The sequence below is a fragment of the Dasypus novemcinctus genome, chromosome 26 (genome assembly GCF_030445035.2).
Source record: "Dasypus novemcinctus isolate mDasNov1 chromosome 26, mDasNov1.1.hap2, whole genome shotgun sequence".
NCBI classification, from domain to species: domain Eukaryota; kingdom Metazoa; phylum Chordata; class Mammalia; order Cingulata; family Dasypodidae; genus Dasypus; species Dasypus novemcinctus.
This window is the reverse complement of record NC_080698.1, coordinates 5,394,793-5,414,192: the sequence shown is the minus strand read 5'-3', so window position 1 is coordinate 5,414,192 and position 19,400 is coordinate 5,394,793. Positions and strand designations below refer to the sequence as shown.

Sequence of the window (19,400 nt, the reverse complement as noted above, 5' to 3'; positions counted from 1 at the left end):
GAGGCTCATCCCCAGGTGTCATGTCCCATGCTGGGGGGAAGGCAGTGCATTTACATGCTGAGTTTGGTTTGAGACTGGTCACATTTGAGTAACATGGAGGCTCTCAGGAGGGAACCCCTAGGCACAGTGCTGCTCTAGGCCTTGTTCTTATTTCAGGTGTATAGGCTCACAAGCATAGTCATTAGTATCAGGGGCTCACTGTTGGACCCTCATTCCTTCCTGGTCCTTGCCGTTGGACCCGGAGGACTGCCACTGCTCCCCTAGGGACCATGACAGAGGCCCCCCCCCCCCCCCCCGCCAGGAACCCAGTACCCTCCCAGCTGTTGTTTTTAATTGTTTCCACTATGAGTGTATCCAAACATTCCCATGCACCCTGTACACATGCCCTGTATAACTCCCTGTCAACCTTATGTCCTCTGTCAATAACATCCCATACCAGTATTCCTCCGCTGCCATTGTTGAACCACTCTGTGATCTAAAACTTCCTGAAAAGTGAAGCCCAATTTGATGCCAGGTTCCCTTAATAGTGAAATGGAATATAGCAATGCATTTACAGGTTAGATATAGAATACATATTGATTTGGAAAAATTCTACATCCTATCTTTTTCTTTTCTTTTTTCCTAATTATTGAGCTTCTCTTCACAAGAGCTATAGATCACAGTAATTCATATATACAATATACAGTACTCCCACATATCTAATATAAAACCTTTTCCCTTCCACAGCGATAATCTTTTAACTTATTCAGATCATATTTACTGAAACTGATGTACAGATATTGAGACAATAGCTTTCAAACAAGGTAACATTTGTGTTTACATTGTGGTTTATACTTTAGGCTATATAGTTTTCTAAATTTTTAGTTATCCTGTGTTTTACATTATGGTTTACATTATTAGTCTGTCGGCCCCTATATGTTTTTGGTGTAATATTACATGTTTTATATCCATCCTTGTGTACTCTTGTGAAACACTTCTATTGCCCTCACAGTTACGTTGGTTCCATCTATTCAATATCTATTTCCCCCTCCCCTTGGGGCCCACAGTGACAGTCAATTTTCATTTCTTGAGGAGCCATGTTCAGAGATACTTGCAACAGTGTTGAGGGCTTGACTTGCTCAACTGCCCTAATGCCCTGGGAGCCATCATTTCTCTTGAGAGATACAGGTCCCTCTATTTGATGGCATTAGTCCTCCCCAGGATGTGGGTCTACCTTCACTCTCATTATATGGGTCTCTACCCAATGGTATAACCCACTCTGGCAAAATGAGCATTCACGTATTCCCTAGGAGTCTGTCTTACATCAGATTATCCCCTTTGAGTATCTTAAACAGGTAACTTTCCTAATTATATTTTGAAAAGGTTTTCTCAGCATTATACTCTCAACCAACATCTGACAATCTTCTACGTTCGTATGTTGCCCCACCCTCCCCCCAATTTCTTGGGCAATATTACCTATCCGCCTATCCCTAGTTCCCCTCAATCCCACAAAGCCCCACTCAAAGGTAACCCTATGCCCCCATTTTATCCCTTCCTTGTACATATAGTTACCTCCAGCTTATCATAGATTTCACCCATTTAGATGTCAGCTTACATCCTTCCTCTACCCCCCGATTTCCTGTAAGTCTGTCTTCCAGTCTCTAGCTCTCTGAGGCAGCTTGGTTTACTTATTTCATATCATTGAGATCATGTAGTATTTGTCCTTCAATGCCTGGGTTGCTTCACTCAACATAAGGTTCTCAAGATTCATCCATGTTATCACGTGTGTTTGTAGTGTATTTGTTCTTAAAGCCGAGTAGTATTCCATTATATGTATATACCACATTTTATTGATCCACTCATCTGTTGATGGGTATATGGGTTGATTCCAACTTTTGGCTATAGTGAACAATGCTGCTATGAACTTGGTGTGCATATATCGGTTTGTGTCCTTGTTTTCACTTCTGCTGGGTATATACCCAGCAGTGGATTTGCTGGTCATATGGCAAATCTATGGTTAGTTTTTTGAGAAACCGCCAGACTGTCCTCCAGAATGGTTGGATCCTTCTGCATTCCCACCAGCAGTGGATGAGTGTTCCCATTTCTTCACATCCTCTCCAGCATTTGTATTCTTCTGTTTTTTTCATAGCTGCCAATCTTATGGGAGTAAGATGGTATCTCATTGTAGTTTTGATTTGCGTTTCCCTGATAGCTAAAGATTTGGAGCATTAGGAAACGGACTTTGGCCCAGTGGTTAGGGCGTCCGTCTACCATATGGGAGGTCCGCGGTTCAAACCCCGGGCCTCCTCGACCCGTGTGGAGCTGGCCATGCGCAGTGCTGATGCGCGCAAGGAGTGCCGTGCCACGCAAGGGTGTCCCCTGCGTGGGGGAGCCCCCACGCGCAAGGAGTGCGCCCGTGAGGAAAGCTGCCCAGCGTGAAAAGAAAAGTGCAGCCTGCCCAGGAATGGCGCCGCCCACACTTCCTGTGCCGCTGACGACAACAGAAGCGGACAAAGAAACAAGACGCAACAAATAGACACCAAGAACAGACAACCAGGGGAGGGGGGAAATTAAATAAATAAATAAATCTTTAAAAAAAAAAAAAAGATTTGGAGCATTTTTTCATGTGCTTTTTAGCTATTTGTATTTCTTCTTTGGAGAAGTGTCTGTTTAAATTTTTTTCCCATTTTTTAAATGGGTTGTTTATCTTTTTATTTTCAAGATATAGGAGTTCTTTATATATGCAAGTTATAAGTCTCTTATCGGATATATGGTGGCCAAATATTTTCTTCCATTGTGTAGTCTCCCTTTTTACTTTCTTGACAAACTCCTTTGAGGTGCAGGCTTTAATTTTGATGAAGTCCCATTTATCTATTTGTTCTTTTTCTGCTCATGCTTTTGGTGTGATGTTCATGAAGTCATTTCCTATTACAAGGTCTTGTAGATGTTTCCCTACACTGCTTTCCAAAGTCTTCATGTTCTTGGCTCTTATTTTTAGGTCTTTGATCCATCTTGAGTTGATCTTTGTATAAGGTGTGAGATGGTAATCCTCTTTCATTCTTCTGCATATGCATATCCAGTTCTCCAGGCACCATTTGTTGAATAGGCCATTCTCTCCCAGTTGAGAGGTTTGATGGCTTTATCGAATATTATATGGCTATATATATGAGGTTCTATATCAGAACTTTCAATTCGATTCCATTGGTCTGTGTGTCTCTCCTTATGCCAATACCATGCTGTTTTCACTACTATAGCTTTGTAGTATGTTTTGAAGTCAGGTAGTATGATTCCTCCAATTTCATTTTTCTTTTTCAATATGTCTTTGGCTATTCGGGGCCTCTTTCCTTTCCAAGTAAATTTCATAGTTAGTTTTTCTAGTTCCTTAAAGAAGGCTGTGTTGGGAAACGGACTTTGGCCCAGTGGTTAGGGCGTCCGTCTACCATATGGGAGGTCCGCGGTTCAAACCCCGGACCTCCTTGACCCGTGTGGAGCTGGCCCATGCGCAGTGCTGATGCGCGCAAGGAGTGCCGTGCCACGCAAGGGTGTCCCCCGCGTGGGGGAGCCCCACGCGCAAGGAGTGCGCCCGTGAGGAAAGCCGCCCAGCGTGAAAAGAAAGTGCAGCCTGCCCAGGAATGGTGCCGCCCACACTTCCCGTGCTGCTGACGACAACAGAAGCGGACAAAGAAACAAGATGCAGCAAATAGACACCGAGAACAGACAACCAGGGGAGGGGGGGAAATTAAAGAAATAAATCTTTAAAAAAATAAAAAAAAAATAAAAAATAAAGTGCTAAAAGCAAAACATTGCCAACCAAGAATTAAAAAAAAAAAAAAAAAAAAAAAAAGAAGGCTGTGTTGATTTTTATTGGGATTGCATTGAATGTGTAGATGAGTTTTGGTAGGATAGACATCTTAATAATATTTAGTCTTCCTATCCATGAACAGGGAATATTCTTCCATTTATTTAGGTCTTCTTAGATTTCCTTGAACAGTCTTGTATAGTTGTCAGTGTATAAGTTTTTTACATCTTTAGTTAAATTAATTCCTAAATATTTGATTTTTTAATTTACTATTGTGAATGGTATTTGTTTCTTGATTTCCTCCTGATCTTGCTCATTATTGGTGTACAGAAATGCTACTGATTTTTGCGCATTGATCTTATAACCTGCGACTTTACTAAACTCATTTATGAGTTCTAGAAGCTTTGTTGTAGACCTCTCAGGGTATTCTATGTATAGGATCATGTCATCTGCAAATAATGAAATTTTTACTTCTTGCTTTCCAATTTGAATGCCTTTTATATCTGGTTCTTGCCTCAGTGCTCGAGCAAGTACTTCTAAGACAATGTTAATAGAAGGGGAGAGAGTGGGCATCCTTGTCTTGTTCCTGACTTTAGAGGGAAGGATTTTAGGATTTCTCTATTGTAAACGATGTTGGCTGTGGGTTTTTCATATATACTCTATCACGTTCAAAAAATTTCCTTGTATTCCGATCTTTTGGAGTGTTTTTATCAAGAAAGGGTGCTGTATTTTGTCAAATGTTTTTTCTGCATCTATAGATATAATCATGTGATTTTTTTCCTTCAATCTGTTTATATGGTGTATTATATTGATTGATTTTCTTATGTTGAACCATCCTTGCATACCTGGAATGAATCCCACTTGGTTGTGGTGTATTATTCGTTTAATGTGTTGTTGAATACGATTAGCAAGTATTTTGTTAGGTATTTTTGCATCTAGGTTCATTAGAGAAATTGGTCTGTAATTTTCCTTTCTTGTGGTGTCTTTGTTTGGCTTTGGTACTAGGGTAATGTTGGCATCATAGAATGAGTTAGGCAATGTTCCTTCTGTTTCGATTTTTTGGAAGAGTTTCAGCAGGATTGGTGTTCTTTCCGTAATGTTTTGTAGAATTCAACTGTGAAGTCATCTGGACTTGGGCTCTTTTTAGTTGGGAGGTTTTTAATGACTGATTCTATCTCTTTACTTGTGATTGGTTTGTTGAGATCATCAATTTCTTCTTTCATCAATATTGGCTGCTTATGTGTTTCTAGGAATTTGTCCATTTCCTCTGAATTGTCATTTTTGTTGGAATATAGTTTTTCAAAGTATCCTCTTATGATAGTCTTTATTTTTGTGGGGTCAGTGGTGATTTCTCCTTTCTCATTTCTTATCTTGTGTATTTGCATCTTCTCTCTTTTTTTGTTTGTTAGTCTCACTAAAGGTTTGTCAATTTTATTGATCTTCTCAAAAAACCAGCTCTTGGTCTTGTTTATCTTTTCAAGAGCTTTCTTATTTTCTGTTTCATTTAGTTCTCCTATCTTTGTTCTTTCTTTCTTTCTTCTTCCTGTGGGATTACTTTGTTGTTTTTTTACTAATTCCTCCAAATGTGCAGTTAGTTCTTCAATTTTTGCTCTTCTTTTTTGATGTATGAATTTATGGCTATAAATTTCCCTCTCAGTACTGCTTTTGCTGCATCCCCTAAGTTTTGGTATGTTGTGTTATTATCATTTGTTTCAAGGTAGTTATTGATTTCTTTTGAGATTTCCTCTTTGACCCACTTTTTCTCAGAGTGTGCTGTTTAATTTCCATATCTTGGTGTGAAATCTGGGCCTCTGGCCCTTGCAGATTTCCAGCTTCACTCCACTGTGGTCAGAGATAATATTTTGTATGATTTCAATCTTTCTGAATTCATTAAGCCTTTCCTTGTGGCCTAGCATATGGTCTATCTTGGAGAATGATCCATGTGCACTTGAGAAAAATGTATATCCTGCTGTATTTGGGTGTAAAGATCTGTATATGTCTATTAGATCCAGCTCCTCTAATATACTGTTCAAATATTTTGTTTCTTTAGTGATTCTCTTTTGAGATGTTCTGTCCAGAGTTGATAGTGGTGTATTAAAATCTCCCACTATAATTGTAGATGAATCTATTTTTTCACTTAGTTCTTCCAGTGTTTGCCTCACGTATTTAGAGGCACCCTTGTTAGGACATAAATATTTATGATTGTTCATTCTTCTTGAGAGAGTGTCCCTTTCACTAATATGTAGTATCCTTCTTTGTCTCTCACAATTGTTTTGCATTTAAAGTCTCTTTTGTCTTATATTAATATAGCTACTCCTGCCTTCTTTTGGTTATTGTTTGCTTGTAAGATTGTTTTCCAACCATTCACTTTCAGCCTCCATGAATCTCTGGGTCTAAAATTTGTCTCTTGTAGACCGCATATAGATGGGTCATATTTCCTTATCCAGTGTCCCAGTCTGAATCTTTTGATAGGGGAGTTTAATTCGTTGACATTCAGTGTTATTACTTTAGAGGAATTATTTATGTTAGGCATATTTTGATTGGACTTGTGTTTGTCATATTTTGTTTTTTTTTCCTTCTCTTTTTTTTTTTTTTTTTGTTGTTGCTCTTACACTCTCCTCCAACTCTGCCTGTCCTGTTTTTTCCTTTCTTCCTGCAGAACTCCCTTTAGAATTTCTTGAAGGGGGGGTTTCTTGTTGGCATACTCTTTCAATTTCTGTTTATCTGTGAATATTTTGAACTCTCCATCATTTTTGAATGCTAGTTTAGCTGGATAGAGTATTCTTGGTTGGAAATCTTTTTCTTTTAGTACCTTGACTATATCATACCACTGCCTTCTTGCCTCCATGGTTTCAGATGAGAAATCAGCACTTAATCTTATGGAGCTTCCCTTGTATGTGATGGTTTTCTTTTCTCTTGCTGCTTTTAGAATTTTCTCTTTGTCTTGAGCGTTGGATAATTTGACAAGTATATGTCTTGGGGTGGGCCTGTTGGAGTTTATGACGTTTGGGGTGCATCGTGCTTCTTGGATATGTACATCTGTCTCTCTCAGTAGATTTGGGAAGTTTTCAGCCATTATTTCCTGCAACACTCCTTCTGACCCCTTTCCCTTCTCTTCTTCTGGGATGCCTATAATACGTATGTTTGTGCATTTTCCATTGTCATTCAGGACCCTAATTCCTAGCTGGATTTTTTCTATCTTTTTATCGATCAGTTCTACTATCTGTTTGATTTCTGATGTTCTGTCTTCCACATCGCTAATTCTCTCCTCTGCCTCTTCTAATCTGCTGCTTTTTGCTGCGAGTGTATTTTTCATTTCTTGAACTGTGGTGTTCATTCCCATCGTATCTGTTATCTTTTTGCGTATGTCTGCAATTTCCTCTCCAAGTGTTTTCTTCATATTGTTAAACTCTTCTTTTACTTCATTAAGTTTGTCTCTGATGTATGTTCTGAGATCTTTAATTACTTGTGCGAAGTTCTGCTCCCCTTCCTCATTTTTAGTTTGTTCATTGGATTCAGCCATGTTTTCCTGATTACTGGTTTAGTTTGTAGTTTTTTGTTGCTGTCTGGTCATCATTTTATCTTGACGGGTTTAATCAGTTCCTTAGCTTCTTTGTCTAGTCTTGGAAATTAATTAGCTGTTGTTCTTGCGTAAGTGTTGTATATTCTCTTTGTCACTTTGTTCTCCTTATTCTAATTTCTTGTTGCTGGCGGAGTTCACTTTGAAGGAAAATAATAGGGCCAGGGAAAGGCAATTGTGTAAAAAAAGGAAAATGTGTAAAGTAGTATTGGTAATAAATGTTAACAGAGCAACAATATGAGATCTGGGAGGATGGATATTAGATTCCTGTAAGTTGTGTAGAGTTATAGTAGTAAGTAGCGTACCTATAATGAGGTAGTCAACTGAATATGGGAGGAATATGGTATGAATTAAAAAGCTAGTGTTTTCATGAATAGGGAAAGAGAAAGGAAAGACAATAGTATCAAGAGTGGATAAAAGACAGGAAACAAAACAAAGGTATTATAAATTAAAGGTTAGACAATTTGGGGATCAAAGAAAGGGAGGTGGAATATAGGAGAGACAATAGATGATGGAGGATATCAAGATGTGGGGGAAAGGGGGTAGTGTAGGTGGCCAAAATCAAATCACACAGAAATGAGGCAATGGAGGATGAGGAAACCCAGCAAATGTGAGGTGTTCCCTGCAGCACCTATTGTATATTGAAGATAAAATAAAATAAGAAGAAAAGGAGGGAAAAGAGGAAAAAAAAAAAAGAGAGAAGAAAGAAAGAAAAAGGGGGGGTGGGTAAAGAAAAGGGAGGGAAACAAGTAAGGAAAAGAAAAGAGAACAACAACACCAGCAACAGCAAAAAACCCCTAAATAAATGAAAAAAAAGACCTTGGGGGATACAAAGAAAAAAAAAAAAGCTTGGGAGATAACGCAATATTAGCAACCAGGACAATAAAAAATAATAAAAAATTAAAAAAATAAAAAAGAGAAAAAAGAAAGAGAAAAAAAACGCAAACATTGAGGGATAGGACAATCAAGGACCTCAGATGGACCTCAGGGCGTGGTGGATTCAGGGATGGGAAGTCTGTGCTATTGCATACTCAAGAGGTGTGAGTCTCTGGGGTGTGGGCCACCAGGGTTTAGGGGACACAGAGCTGGCAACCTCAAATCTGGTTAACAGGGAGCTTGGGAGCACCGCAGTGCAACACAGCCTTCAGGGATCCCTGCAGCTGGGTGCCAGCCCTATGGGGGGACGGTCACATCTGCAAACTCTGACCTCTGTGTCAGAAACCCAAAATTCCCCCTCTCACTAGAGTCTCTTCTGTCGCTGTCTCACCAATTCGCCTTCAGGACACCTCCCGCCCTGCAATCCCCCGAAACAGCCTGCTGGGGGGCCTCTATATTGCAGCCCATTTAAGGACGTTGCAGATCAGCAGCCAGGCCTAGGGAGCGGGGCTCTAGCCGGAAGCGCTGATATCAGTGTCAGAAACCCAAAATCCCACGCCTCGCAAAAGATTCACCTAATTGGCTTCCAGACACCTCCCACCCTGCAAGCCCCTGAAACAGCCTCTTGGTGATGCCTCTTTATTGCGAGCGATTTAAGGACGCTGCAGATCGGCAGCCAGGCCTAGGGGGTGGGGCTCTAGCCAGAAGCGCTGATATTCATGTCAGAAATCCAAAATTCCACGCCTCGCAAAAAACTCCATCTGTCTCACCAAATTGGTTTCCGAAGGCCTCCTGCCCTGCAAGCCCCTGAATAGCATGCTCAGGTCTTATGAATTCCCTTGTACTGCAGAGCCTCCAGGAATTGCCGCCGCAGTGCTGCGGTGCCTCCTGCCCCAGGGGGGAGCATCCTGCGCGCAGCCGCTATCTCCGTGTAAGAGAGCCTCAATTTTACCTTTTACACGAATCTTCTCTGTTACCGTCCCACCAAATTGATGTCCAGACACCTCCTGCCATGCAAAATCCTGAAATAGCCTGATCCTGAAGAATTTCCAATGCTGCCCAGCCGCTTCTTTGCAGGCGAGACTATAAGGTGCACTCGCTCAGACACCATCTTCGCGTCTTCTTTCTTTGTCTGCTTCTGTTGTTGTCAGCGGCATGGGAATCTGTGTTTCTTTTCATTGCGTCATCTTGTTGTGTCAGCTCCCCATGTGCGTGGTGCCATTCTTAGGCAGGCTGCACTTTTCTTTCACGCTGGGCAGCTCTCCTTACAGGGTCCACTCCTTGCGTGTGGGGCTCCCCTACACAGGGACACCCCTGTGTGGCACGGCACTCCTTGCATGCATCAGCACTGTGCGTGGGCCAGCTCCACACGGGTCAAGGAGGCCCGGGGTTTGAACTGCAGACCTCCTATGTGGTAGACGGATGCCTTACTAACCACTGGGCCAAGTCCGCCGCCTGGACTCTACTTTTATAATATGGACATCTAGAGCGATACATTTTCCTCTGATCGCAGCTTTAGGTGCATTCCCTACATTTTTTTTATCCCCCCTTGCAACTTTTTGCTTGCTCTCTGTTCTCTGTGTCCATTATGCTGTGCGTCCCTGTGTCTGTATTTTATTTTCCTCGTGGCTTGCTTGCTGTCTGCTCTCTGTGTCCATTCACTGTGTGCTGAGTTGGCTCTCTGCGGCGCCTGGGCAAGCCTACCTTCACAGGGAGTCCCCAGGACGTGAACCCAGGACCTCCCATATGGTAGATGGGAGCCCAGCTGGTTGAGCCACAGCTGCTTCCCCCTACAGTTTGATATATTGTTTTTTAATTTTCATTCCATTCAAAATAATTTTAATTTTCCTTATGATTTCTTAATTTAATCCATGTTTTATTTCAAAGGTGATTAATTTCCAAATATTTTGGGATTTGCCATATTTCTTTCTGCTTTTGACTTCTAAATTCTGTCATGGTTGGAGAACATACTTTGATGTTTTGAAATCTTTTTAATTAAGACTTGTTTTGTGGCCTCGCATGTGGTCTAGTTGGCGAATGTCCCATGTGTACTTCAAATGAGCTTGTATGTTGCTGTTCTCTGGTGGAGTATTCTATTATATATATATTGGTTAGATTTTGTTGATTGATGGTGGTCTCTAGCTGTTTTTCTGTCTAGTTTTATCTGTTATTAAGAGTGAGTTTTTGAAACATCCAAGTATAATTGTTGCTTTACCTATTTTTACTTTCAATTCTATCAATTCTTGCTTCATGTATTTTATAGCTCTATTATGTGGTGCATACATATTTAGGAATGCTATGTTTTCTTGATAGATTGACCCTTTTATTACTATGTAACATTGCACTCTATCTCTGGTAATTTTCTTTGCTTTTATGTCTGCTTTATATGATATGAATATAGCCATGCTTGCTTTTTAAAATTATTAATATTTGCATGAGGTAGCTTTTCCCATTCTCTTACTTTTAACCTACCTATACTATTCCATTTGAGGTGGTTTCTTATAGACAACATAATTTTTAATCCACTTTATCAATCTCTGCCTTTTACGAAGTGAAATTAGTCCATTTTTATTCAGTGTAATTCTTGATATATTAAAGGTTAAGCCTGCCACTGAATTTTTTGTTTCTTTGCTTGCTTTTTCCTACCTTCCTATGGGTTACTTGAACAAGTTTTTAAAGTTCCATTTTGATTTATCTGTGGCATTTTTTTGCTTTCTAGAGGTTGCTGTAGGTATTAACTTATATGTGCATATAACTTACCACAGTCTACTGGTGTGGACATTTTACCAGTTCAAGTGAAGTTTAGAAACTTAACCTCGCTTTATGTCTCTTTACTTTCTTCTTATAGTATAATTGTTTGAAATATTACTCTATTTACATTTAGTATGACATCAGACTGTGTTACAGTTTTTACTCCAACCATCAAACCTAGTTTAGAAAACTCAAGAGAGGAAAATTTGTGTTATTTATTCATGTTTTTACTTTTTCATTATTTGTGATGCAGGATTCCTTCTTTAATCATTTCCTTTCTCTTTAGAGGATTTCCTTTCGCCATTCTTTTAGGGTAGGTCTATTGGTAACATATTAGTTTCCTGATTTGGGAATGTCTTGATTTGCCCTTCATTCCTGAAGGATATTTTTGCTGAGCATAGAACTCTGAGTTGGCACATCTTTTCTTTCAGCACTTGAAAAATGTGCCACTTCCCTCTGGTCTTCAGGGTTTCTAATGAGAAATCCTTAGTCAATTGAATGTTTTTTCCTCTGTAGGTAAAGTATTTCTCTGTAGTTGTTTTCAAGACTTTTCCCTTTGACTTCTGTTTGCAAAAGGTTGACTATGATGTATGTTGGTGTGGATTTCTGTGGATTTATTGTGTTTGGCATTCATCAGCTTCTTGAATCTGTAGGCTTATAGTTTTTGCCAGTTTTGGAAGTTTCCAACCATTTTTTCTGTAAATACTTTTTCAGTCCCACCCTTACTCCTCTCCTTCACTTTGATGATATAAATAGTAGTACTTTTGCTATATTCCTACAGGTTTTGAGGCCCTGTTATAGTTTGTTTCCTTTCTGTTATTTAGATTGCATCTATTGTTCTACCTTCCTATACACTGATTCTTTCCTCTCTCCTCTCCATTCTGCTGTTTAGTTCATTCGCTGAGATTTTAATTTTCATATATTTTCCAGTTCCAAAATTCCCATATGGTGGTTCTTCTCTTATTTCTTTGCTTAAGGCTTTCTACATTTTCATTTGTTTCTACCATGTTTGTAATTCCTCACTGAAGCATTTTTTATAATGGCTGCATTAAAATTTTCATCAAATAATTGTAGCATCCTATATCTCACTATTGACATTTAAAAATTTCTTTTAACAAAATATTATTTTATTTTTAGGAGGTACTGGCAATTGAATCTGAGACTTTGTACATGGGAAGCCGGTGCTCAACCACTGAGTGATACCTGCTCTGCTGTTGACATCTGTTGATTGTCTCCCCACACCCTACCTAGCTCGATTTGTTATCTTCCTCTTGGCCCTGTCGAAATCCAAGATGCGGAGCCTCCTCATGACTGCAGAGGGGAGGTGGGGCTTCCGGCTTCCCACGTGGGCTCCACTGCTACCGCGGGGGTGGGAGTGACTTATCACTGGGCAGTGATGAAAGTCCTGATTCTCCACCAGGCCTCTGACAGCACCCAGCAGTGAGGGGGAAGCATCCCCGTTCCTTCTGGTGGGGGTGGAAGCCCCCACGTGTCCTCCACGGGCACATGAGTAGAGGGCGAGAGGCGCACCTTGTTACTATCCCAGGGTTCTCTGGCACTCTTGACAGGGAGGTTGGGGTCCCTTGTTTCAGCCTGGTGAGGGTGGAAGTCTGGTTTCCCCAGTTGGTGTTTGCTTATGTGGGGGGGAGTGGGGCCCAGTTTGTTCTGTGGTGTTTTGACTGGAGTAGAGTGGTTATGGTTTAAACATTTCCTGTCTTGCTCCCTTGTTTGTTCGTGCATTGATTCTGCTCATTGTTTGTCCTCATTGTTCTGTTTTTTTGCTCGTTGTTTTTGCTCGTCTTGCTTGTTGTGAGGTTTTTTGCTCATTGTCTGCTTGCTGTCTCTTTTTTCTTTCGGAGGCACTAGGAACCGAACCTGGAACCTCCCACATGGGAGGTGGGCGCTCAGCTGCTTGAGCCACATCCACTTCCTCTGCCATTTTTTTTTTTCCAAATTCTACTCAGTTTATTCATTTTTTAAAAAAAATATTACATTAAAAAAATATGAGGTCCCCATTCACCCCCACCGCCCCCACCCCACCACTCCCCCCACAGTAACACTCTCCACCATCATCATGACACATCCATTGCATCTGGTGAGTACATCTCTGGGCCATTGTTTTTTATAGAATATAGTGTTGTTGATAAGCTTGATCCCAAATTGATTCCTGACATTTGTGGATAATAGCTTTTCTTTCTCTACTAGATACTGGGATTTTTTCTTTATTTTTGATGTTCTGAAGATTTACGTATTTATGTGTGTGTGTGTGTTGTGTTAGGGCTTGTTTTTCATAATTACACTCATTGTGATTCTAATGTTATGGCCATGGGTTCTTCATATATTATTATTTCCTCTTTTTCATCCTCTCCTTCTGAAGTTCTGATTAGACATGTTGAAACTTCTAGATCTTTCCTACATGTCTCTTAACTTTCACATTTTCCATCTTGGTGTCTCTTTGTGCTATATTCTGGGCTTAACGTACCCCAGTTTGTGACGCCAGTCTCGATGTGGTCTGCGTAGTACTAGCAGACACATCTGTACAAACACTCATGCACACACATGCCCTCTTCTGATCCCTCCAAAGGTGAGCCCGGCTGACAGGCTCTGGTTGCCCCCTGTATGCTGGATGTCATGCTCTCACTTCCTCCTGAACGGGAATGTCGGTTGTTTCATTCTGTTCCCAGTGACCTCTGATGTTCCAGCAAATGGCATCATCCATGCTAATGCCGAGACGATAACTTCTGAGGACCCAGCAGCGCCAGCCAAGGCAGACTTGGTTTGCCCTCTGCTGGGTGTACCCTGAGTGGGAGTGATGCCTCCAGGCAGGTGCTCTGCTGTCCATCCAAGGCCTCGGGCCCGGACTTCCAAGGAGCGGGGACGCCTAAAGATAGTCAAGAAAGAAGAGGAGGAAAGGTTCACATCAGTGCAGACTGCCAGGCCACAGAGGCTCAACCGTCCCGGCCAGGAGCTCTTCCGCCAGCTCTTCAGGCAGCTTCGCTACCATGAGTCTTCCGGGCCCCTGGACACTCTGAGCCGGCTCCGGGAGCTGTGCCGCTGGTGGCTGAGGCCCGACGTTCTCACCAAGAAGCAGATCCTGGAGCTGCTGGTGCTGGAGCAGTTCCTGAGCATCCTGCCCTGGGAGCTCCGGACCTGGGTGCAGCTGCATCACCCTGAGAGTGGCGATGAGGCGGTGGGCCTGCTGGAGGAGCTGCAGAAGGACCTCAGTGGGACACCACGGAAGGTGAGTGTGGGCACGCGTTGGGGGGCCTTGGAAGTGCCTGCCCGTGAGCCAGCTTGCCGGGGGTGGGGGCAGGCGTCAGCAGCGCTGAGAGTCCAGCGAGGCCTTCCCTTCTCATTCCCAATGGCACCCGAGCAGCTGAGAACTGGGCGGTGGGCTCCGGAGCTCCCAGCAGGTAGTCCTTGACGCCTTCCCCGAGGCGCGCCGGCTCAGGTAGGGTCTGCAGGTATCCGTGAGTAACAGAGCTTGCTTTTGGGTAGCGCGGCTTCCAGTGTACAAGTCCATTTCCGTATATTACCTAATTTGACTTGACACTGAGCACGGCCCTATAGGAAGGGAGGTGGTGTCTCTTATTTATAAAGGGGTGGCGCTTAGGTTGAGGCTTGTGCCTTCTGAGCGGGGGAGTACAGGCTAAGACCTAGAGGAGCCGACTGCCTGCGCCAGGTGGCTGCTTCTCAGTAAGGCTCTGAGGATTTGTTGTCTGTGTTTGGGGGAGAGGACGCAGCCCTGGGCTAGGAAGTTGGAAGACCTTGATTTTAGACTCCATCCTGTGACCTCAGTGGCCTTGGCCACATTGTGTACTTTTCAGAGCCTCAGTTTATTGAAAAGAAATGCAAAAATGATCTGAAAATGAGAATGTGTTCAGTAAATACCTGAGGGCTCACCTCATGCTGGGCCCTGGTGTTGGCGCTGGGAAGCAACAGGCAGACCCAATCCCGGTGTAGAGCCGAGGTCAGCCACGTCTGTTACTCCTGCCCCTTCTTCTGACACGGGGAGCGTCCTGGGTCTTCTGTTTTGTTTTTTTTTTTAAAACGTTTTTTTAAAAAGCAATTTTATTTAGATATATTCACGTATCATACAGTCTACCGAAGTGTACAGTCATTGGATTTTATTATAATCACTGTTGAACATTCATCAACATAAAAACTTTAGAACAATTCCATTACTCCAAAAAGAAAAACTCCACACCCCTTAGCAGTCACCTCTCAGTCCCTCTACCCTTCCCCAGCCCTACATAACCACTAATCTAATTTCATTGTTATAAATTGGTTTATATTTACATTTTATATAAATGGAATCGTATATTATGTAGTACTTTGTGTCTCCTGTGTTTTGCTTATCATAATGTTTTTTTCTTGCCTCATATTAACACCTTGTAACATTAACATACATTTGTTCAGTGTCAAAGAAAAAGTCTTATATATGCAGTATTACCCATATTCGTATTGGTATTATACCATATTCATATACAGTCCCATATTACATTTTGTAGCTTTGTTTCTAGTAATATACATGACCTTAAACTTCCCTTTTCAACCACTGTCATACCCATGACGGTATGTTTGGCACTGCTAGCTACAAGCATTGTGATGCCCTTTACCTTTTCTGGTTAACAAACAACAATTTGCACAATTTTAACCCTCAGCTTTCCATTCTCTAATCTCATTCTATTTTCTGGTGACCCATATTCTAGCTATTAACTCCATGAGTTTACACAAAATCAAGTTCATAAAGTGCAATCATACAAGTGTTTGTCCTTTTCTGCCTGGGTTGCTTAACTCAAATAATGTCCTCCAGGTTCATCCATGTTGTCATATGCTTCACCACTTTATTTCTTCTTACACCTGCATAATATTCCACCGTGTGAATACACCACAGTTTGTTTATCCATTCATTGGTTAATAGACACCTGGGTTGTTTCCAGCTTTTGGCAATCATGAATAATGCTGCTACGACATCGGTGTGCAGATGTCTATTCGTGTCAGTGCCCTCAGTTCTTCTGGGTGTATACTCAGTACTGGTGTTGCAGGGTCACATGGCAAATCCATATTCACTTCTTCAGGAACTGCCAGACAGTCCTCTACAGTGGCTGTCCCATTCTGCATTCCCACCAACAGTGAAGAAGTGTTCCTCTCTCTCCACATCCTCTCCAGCACTAACAGTTCTGTCTTTAATAATGGCTGTTCTGTGGTGTGAAATGATATCTCATTGTAGTTTGTTTTTTAAAAAATTCATTTTATTTATTTCTCCTCCGCCCAGTTGTTTGCAGTCACTGTCTGCTCTCTGTGTCTGCTCATCTCTTTAGGAGGCCCCGGGGGACCTCTCATTTGGAGGAGAGGCACTCAATCACCTGAGCTACGTCATCTCCCTGGTTTGTTGCGTCTTTCATTGTCTTTCCTCTTGGTGTCTTCTTTGTCACATCATCTTGTTGTGTCACCTTGCCATGCCTGCCCACTGTGCCAGCTTGCCTTCTCCAGGAGGCACTGGGAAGCAAACCCAGGAGCTCCCATGTAGTAGGTGGAAGACCAATTGCTTGAGCCACATCCACTTCCCTCACATTGTAGCTTTGATTTGTATTTCCCTAATCATTAGTGATGATGAACATTTTTGTGTGTGTGAGTTTTTTTTTCCTATTGTATTTTTTCTTTGGACAAATATCTGTTCAAGTCTTTTGCCCATTTTTAAATTGGGTCATTTGTCTTTTTATTGTTGAGCTGTAACATCTTTTTATATATCATGGATATTGAACTTTTATTGGATATGTGATTTCCAAATATTTTCTCCCATTGAGTTGGCTGCCTTTTCACTCTTTTGACAAAGTCCTGTGAGATGCAAAAGTGTTTGATTTTGAGGAGGTCCCATTTATCTATTTTTCCTTTTCTTGTGTGTGCTTTGGGTGTAAGGTACAAGAAACCACCACCTACCAAAAAGGTCTTGAAGATATTTCTGTACGTTTTCTTGTGATGTTTTATGGTCTTGGCTTTTATATTTAAGTCTTTGATCCATTTTGAGTAGATTCTTTTTATTTATTTATTATTTTTTAGATTTATTATTTTTTATTTATTTCTATCCTCCTTCCCCTCCCCCTCCCTCAGTTGTTTGTTCTCTGTGTCCATTCGCAGTGTGTTGTTCTGTGTCCACTTGTATTCTTGTCAGCGGCACCCAGAATCTGTGTTTCTTTTTGTTGCATCATCTTGCTGCGTCAGCTCTCTGTGTGCAGTGCCATTCCTGGGTAGGCTGCACTTTTTTTTGTACAGGGCAACTCCCCTTACAGGGTGCACTCCTTGTACGTGGGATTCCCCTACGCAGGGATACCCCTGCGTGGCACGGCACTTCTTGCGAGCATCAGCACTGTGCGTGGGCCAGCTCACCACATGGGCCAGGAAACCTTGAGTATAGAATCCTGGACCCTCCATATGGTAGGTGGACACTGTCAGTTGAGCCATGTCTGCTTCCCGATATGTGTTTTTTTATTCCAGTAACATGCTGTTTTGACCACTGTAACTCTGCAATATGTTTCAGAGTCAGGCCGTGAAATTCCTCTGACATTGCTCTTCTTTTTTAGAATACTTTTGGCTATTTGGGTGCACTTTCCCTTCCAAATGAATTTGATAATTTCCTTTCCTAATTCTGTAAAGTAGGCTTTTGGAATTTTGACTGGTATTGCATTGAATCTATAGATCAGTTTAGGTAAGATTGACTTCTTCACAATATTCTTCCAGTCTGTGAACATGGAATGTCTTTTCAATTGTTTAGGTCTTTTTAAATTTGTTTTAGCATTTTTTTGTAGTTTTCTGCGTATAGGTCCTGCACTTCTTTGGTTAAATTAATTCCTAGGTATTTGAGTCTTTTTGTTGCTATTATAAATGGAATTTTTTTTATCCCCCCTTTGTGACTTTTTTTTTTTTAATTGCTGTCAGCTCTCTGTGTCTATTCACTATGCGTTCTTGTGTATTTATTTTTATTTATCCCCCGCCCTTGTGGCTTGCTTGCTTTCTGCTCTTGTGTCCATTTGCTGCACATTCTTCTGTGTTTTTGCTGGTCTCCCTTTTTGTTGCGTCACCTTGCTGAGTCAGCTCTCCATGGCGCTTGCAGGCCCAGTGGCTTTCCGCAGCGCTTGCAGGCCGGTGGCTCTCTGCAGTGTGCGAGTGAGCCTGCCTTCTACCATATGGGGCACGAACCCAGGGCCTCCCATATGGTAGACGGGAGCCCAGCTGATTGAGCCACAGTCGCTTCCCTGTAAATGGAATTTTTCCCCTGATTTCCTCCTCAGATTGTTCAATACTAGTGTGCAAAAACGTTACTGATTTTTGCAAGTTGATCCTGTGTCCTACTTGGCTGAACTCATTTACTAGCTCAAGTGGCTTTGTTGTGGATACTTCAGAATTTTCTAAATACAAGATCATGTCATCCGCAAACAGTGAGAGTTTTATTTCCTCTTTCCCTATTTGGATGCCTTTAATTTTTTTCTTGTCTAATTGCCCTAGCTAGAACTTGTAGTAAAATATTGAATAACAGTGGTGACAGTGGCATCCTTGTCTTGTTTCAAATCTTAAAGGGAAAGTTTTCAGCCTTTCCTCATTGAGGGCAGTGTTGGCTGTGGGTTTTTCATATATGACTTTTCTCAGATTGAGGAATTTTCCTTCTATTCCTACCTATCTTTTGAAGTGTTTTTATCAACAAAGGTCCTGGGTTTTGTCGAACACCGTTTCTGTGTGAATTGAGACGATCATGTGGTATTTCCCGTCACTTTGTTAATGTGGTCTGTGGCACTGACTGATTTTCTTACACTGAGCCAGCCTTCCATTCCAGGCGTAAATCCCCCTTGGTCGTGATGTATACGTCTTTTGATAGGTTGTTGGATTCTGTTTGCAGGTATTTTGTTGAGAAATTTTGCATCTATAATTTCATGAGAGAGATTTGTCTGTAATTTTCTTTTTTTGTTGTATCTTTATCTGGCTTTGGTAATAGAGCTATGTTGGCTTCATAAAATGTGTTGGGTAGTTTTCCCTCCTCTTCAATTTTTTGGAAGAGTTTAAACAGCAGTCGTGTTAATTCTTTTCAAAATGCTTGGTAGAATTCACCTGTGAAGCCATCTGGTCCTGGACTTTTTGTTGCTGGGTGATTTTTGATGACAGAGTCAGTCTCTAAATGTGATTGGTTTGTTAAGTTCTTGTATTTCTTGTAGTGTCGTTGTAGGTTGTTCGTGCATTTCTAGGAATTTGTCCATTTCATCTAGGTTGTCTTGCTTGTTTGTATATAATTTCTCATAATATCTTTTTTTTTTTCTTTTTTCTATCTGGTTCCATCATTGTCTTTTTTATTCTCTCTTCTTCCTTCCCCTCCCCCCCCCCCAGTTGTCTACTCTCTGTGTCCATTCACTGTATGTTCTTCTG

General features: G+C 41.5%; 1 protein-coding gene across 12 annotated transcripts in view; it reads left to right on the top strand.

Moving 5' to 3' along the window:
* Positions 1–19,400, top strand: part of ZNF445 (zinc finger protein 445) — a 70,521-nt gene that overhangs the window by 37,144 nt on the left and 13,977 nt on the right. For 8 of the 12 annotated variants that reach the window (XM_058288799.2, XM_058288795.2, XM_058288800.2 and 5 more), the window contains one exon: positions 13,670–14,226. In XM_058288799.2, the coding sequence (XP_058144782.1) occupies positions 13,798–14,226 (429 nt within the window). In that variant the 5' untranslated portion in view covers positions 13,670–13,797. Of the gene's footprint in view, positions 1–12,122; positions 12,310–13,669; positions 14,227–14,361; positions 14,437–19,400 lie in introns of those variants that run through there. The other 4 variants (XM_071212015.1, XM_071212014.1, XM_071212016.1 and 1 more) reach the window with 3 other exon arrangements.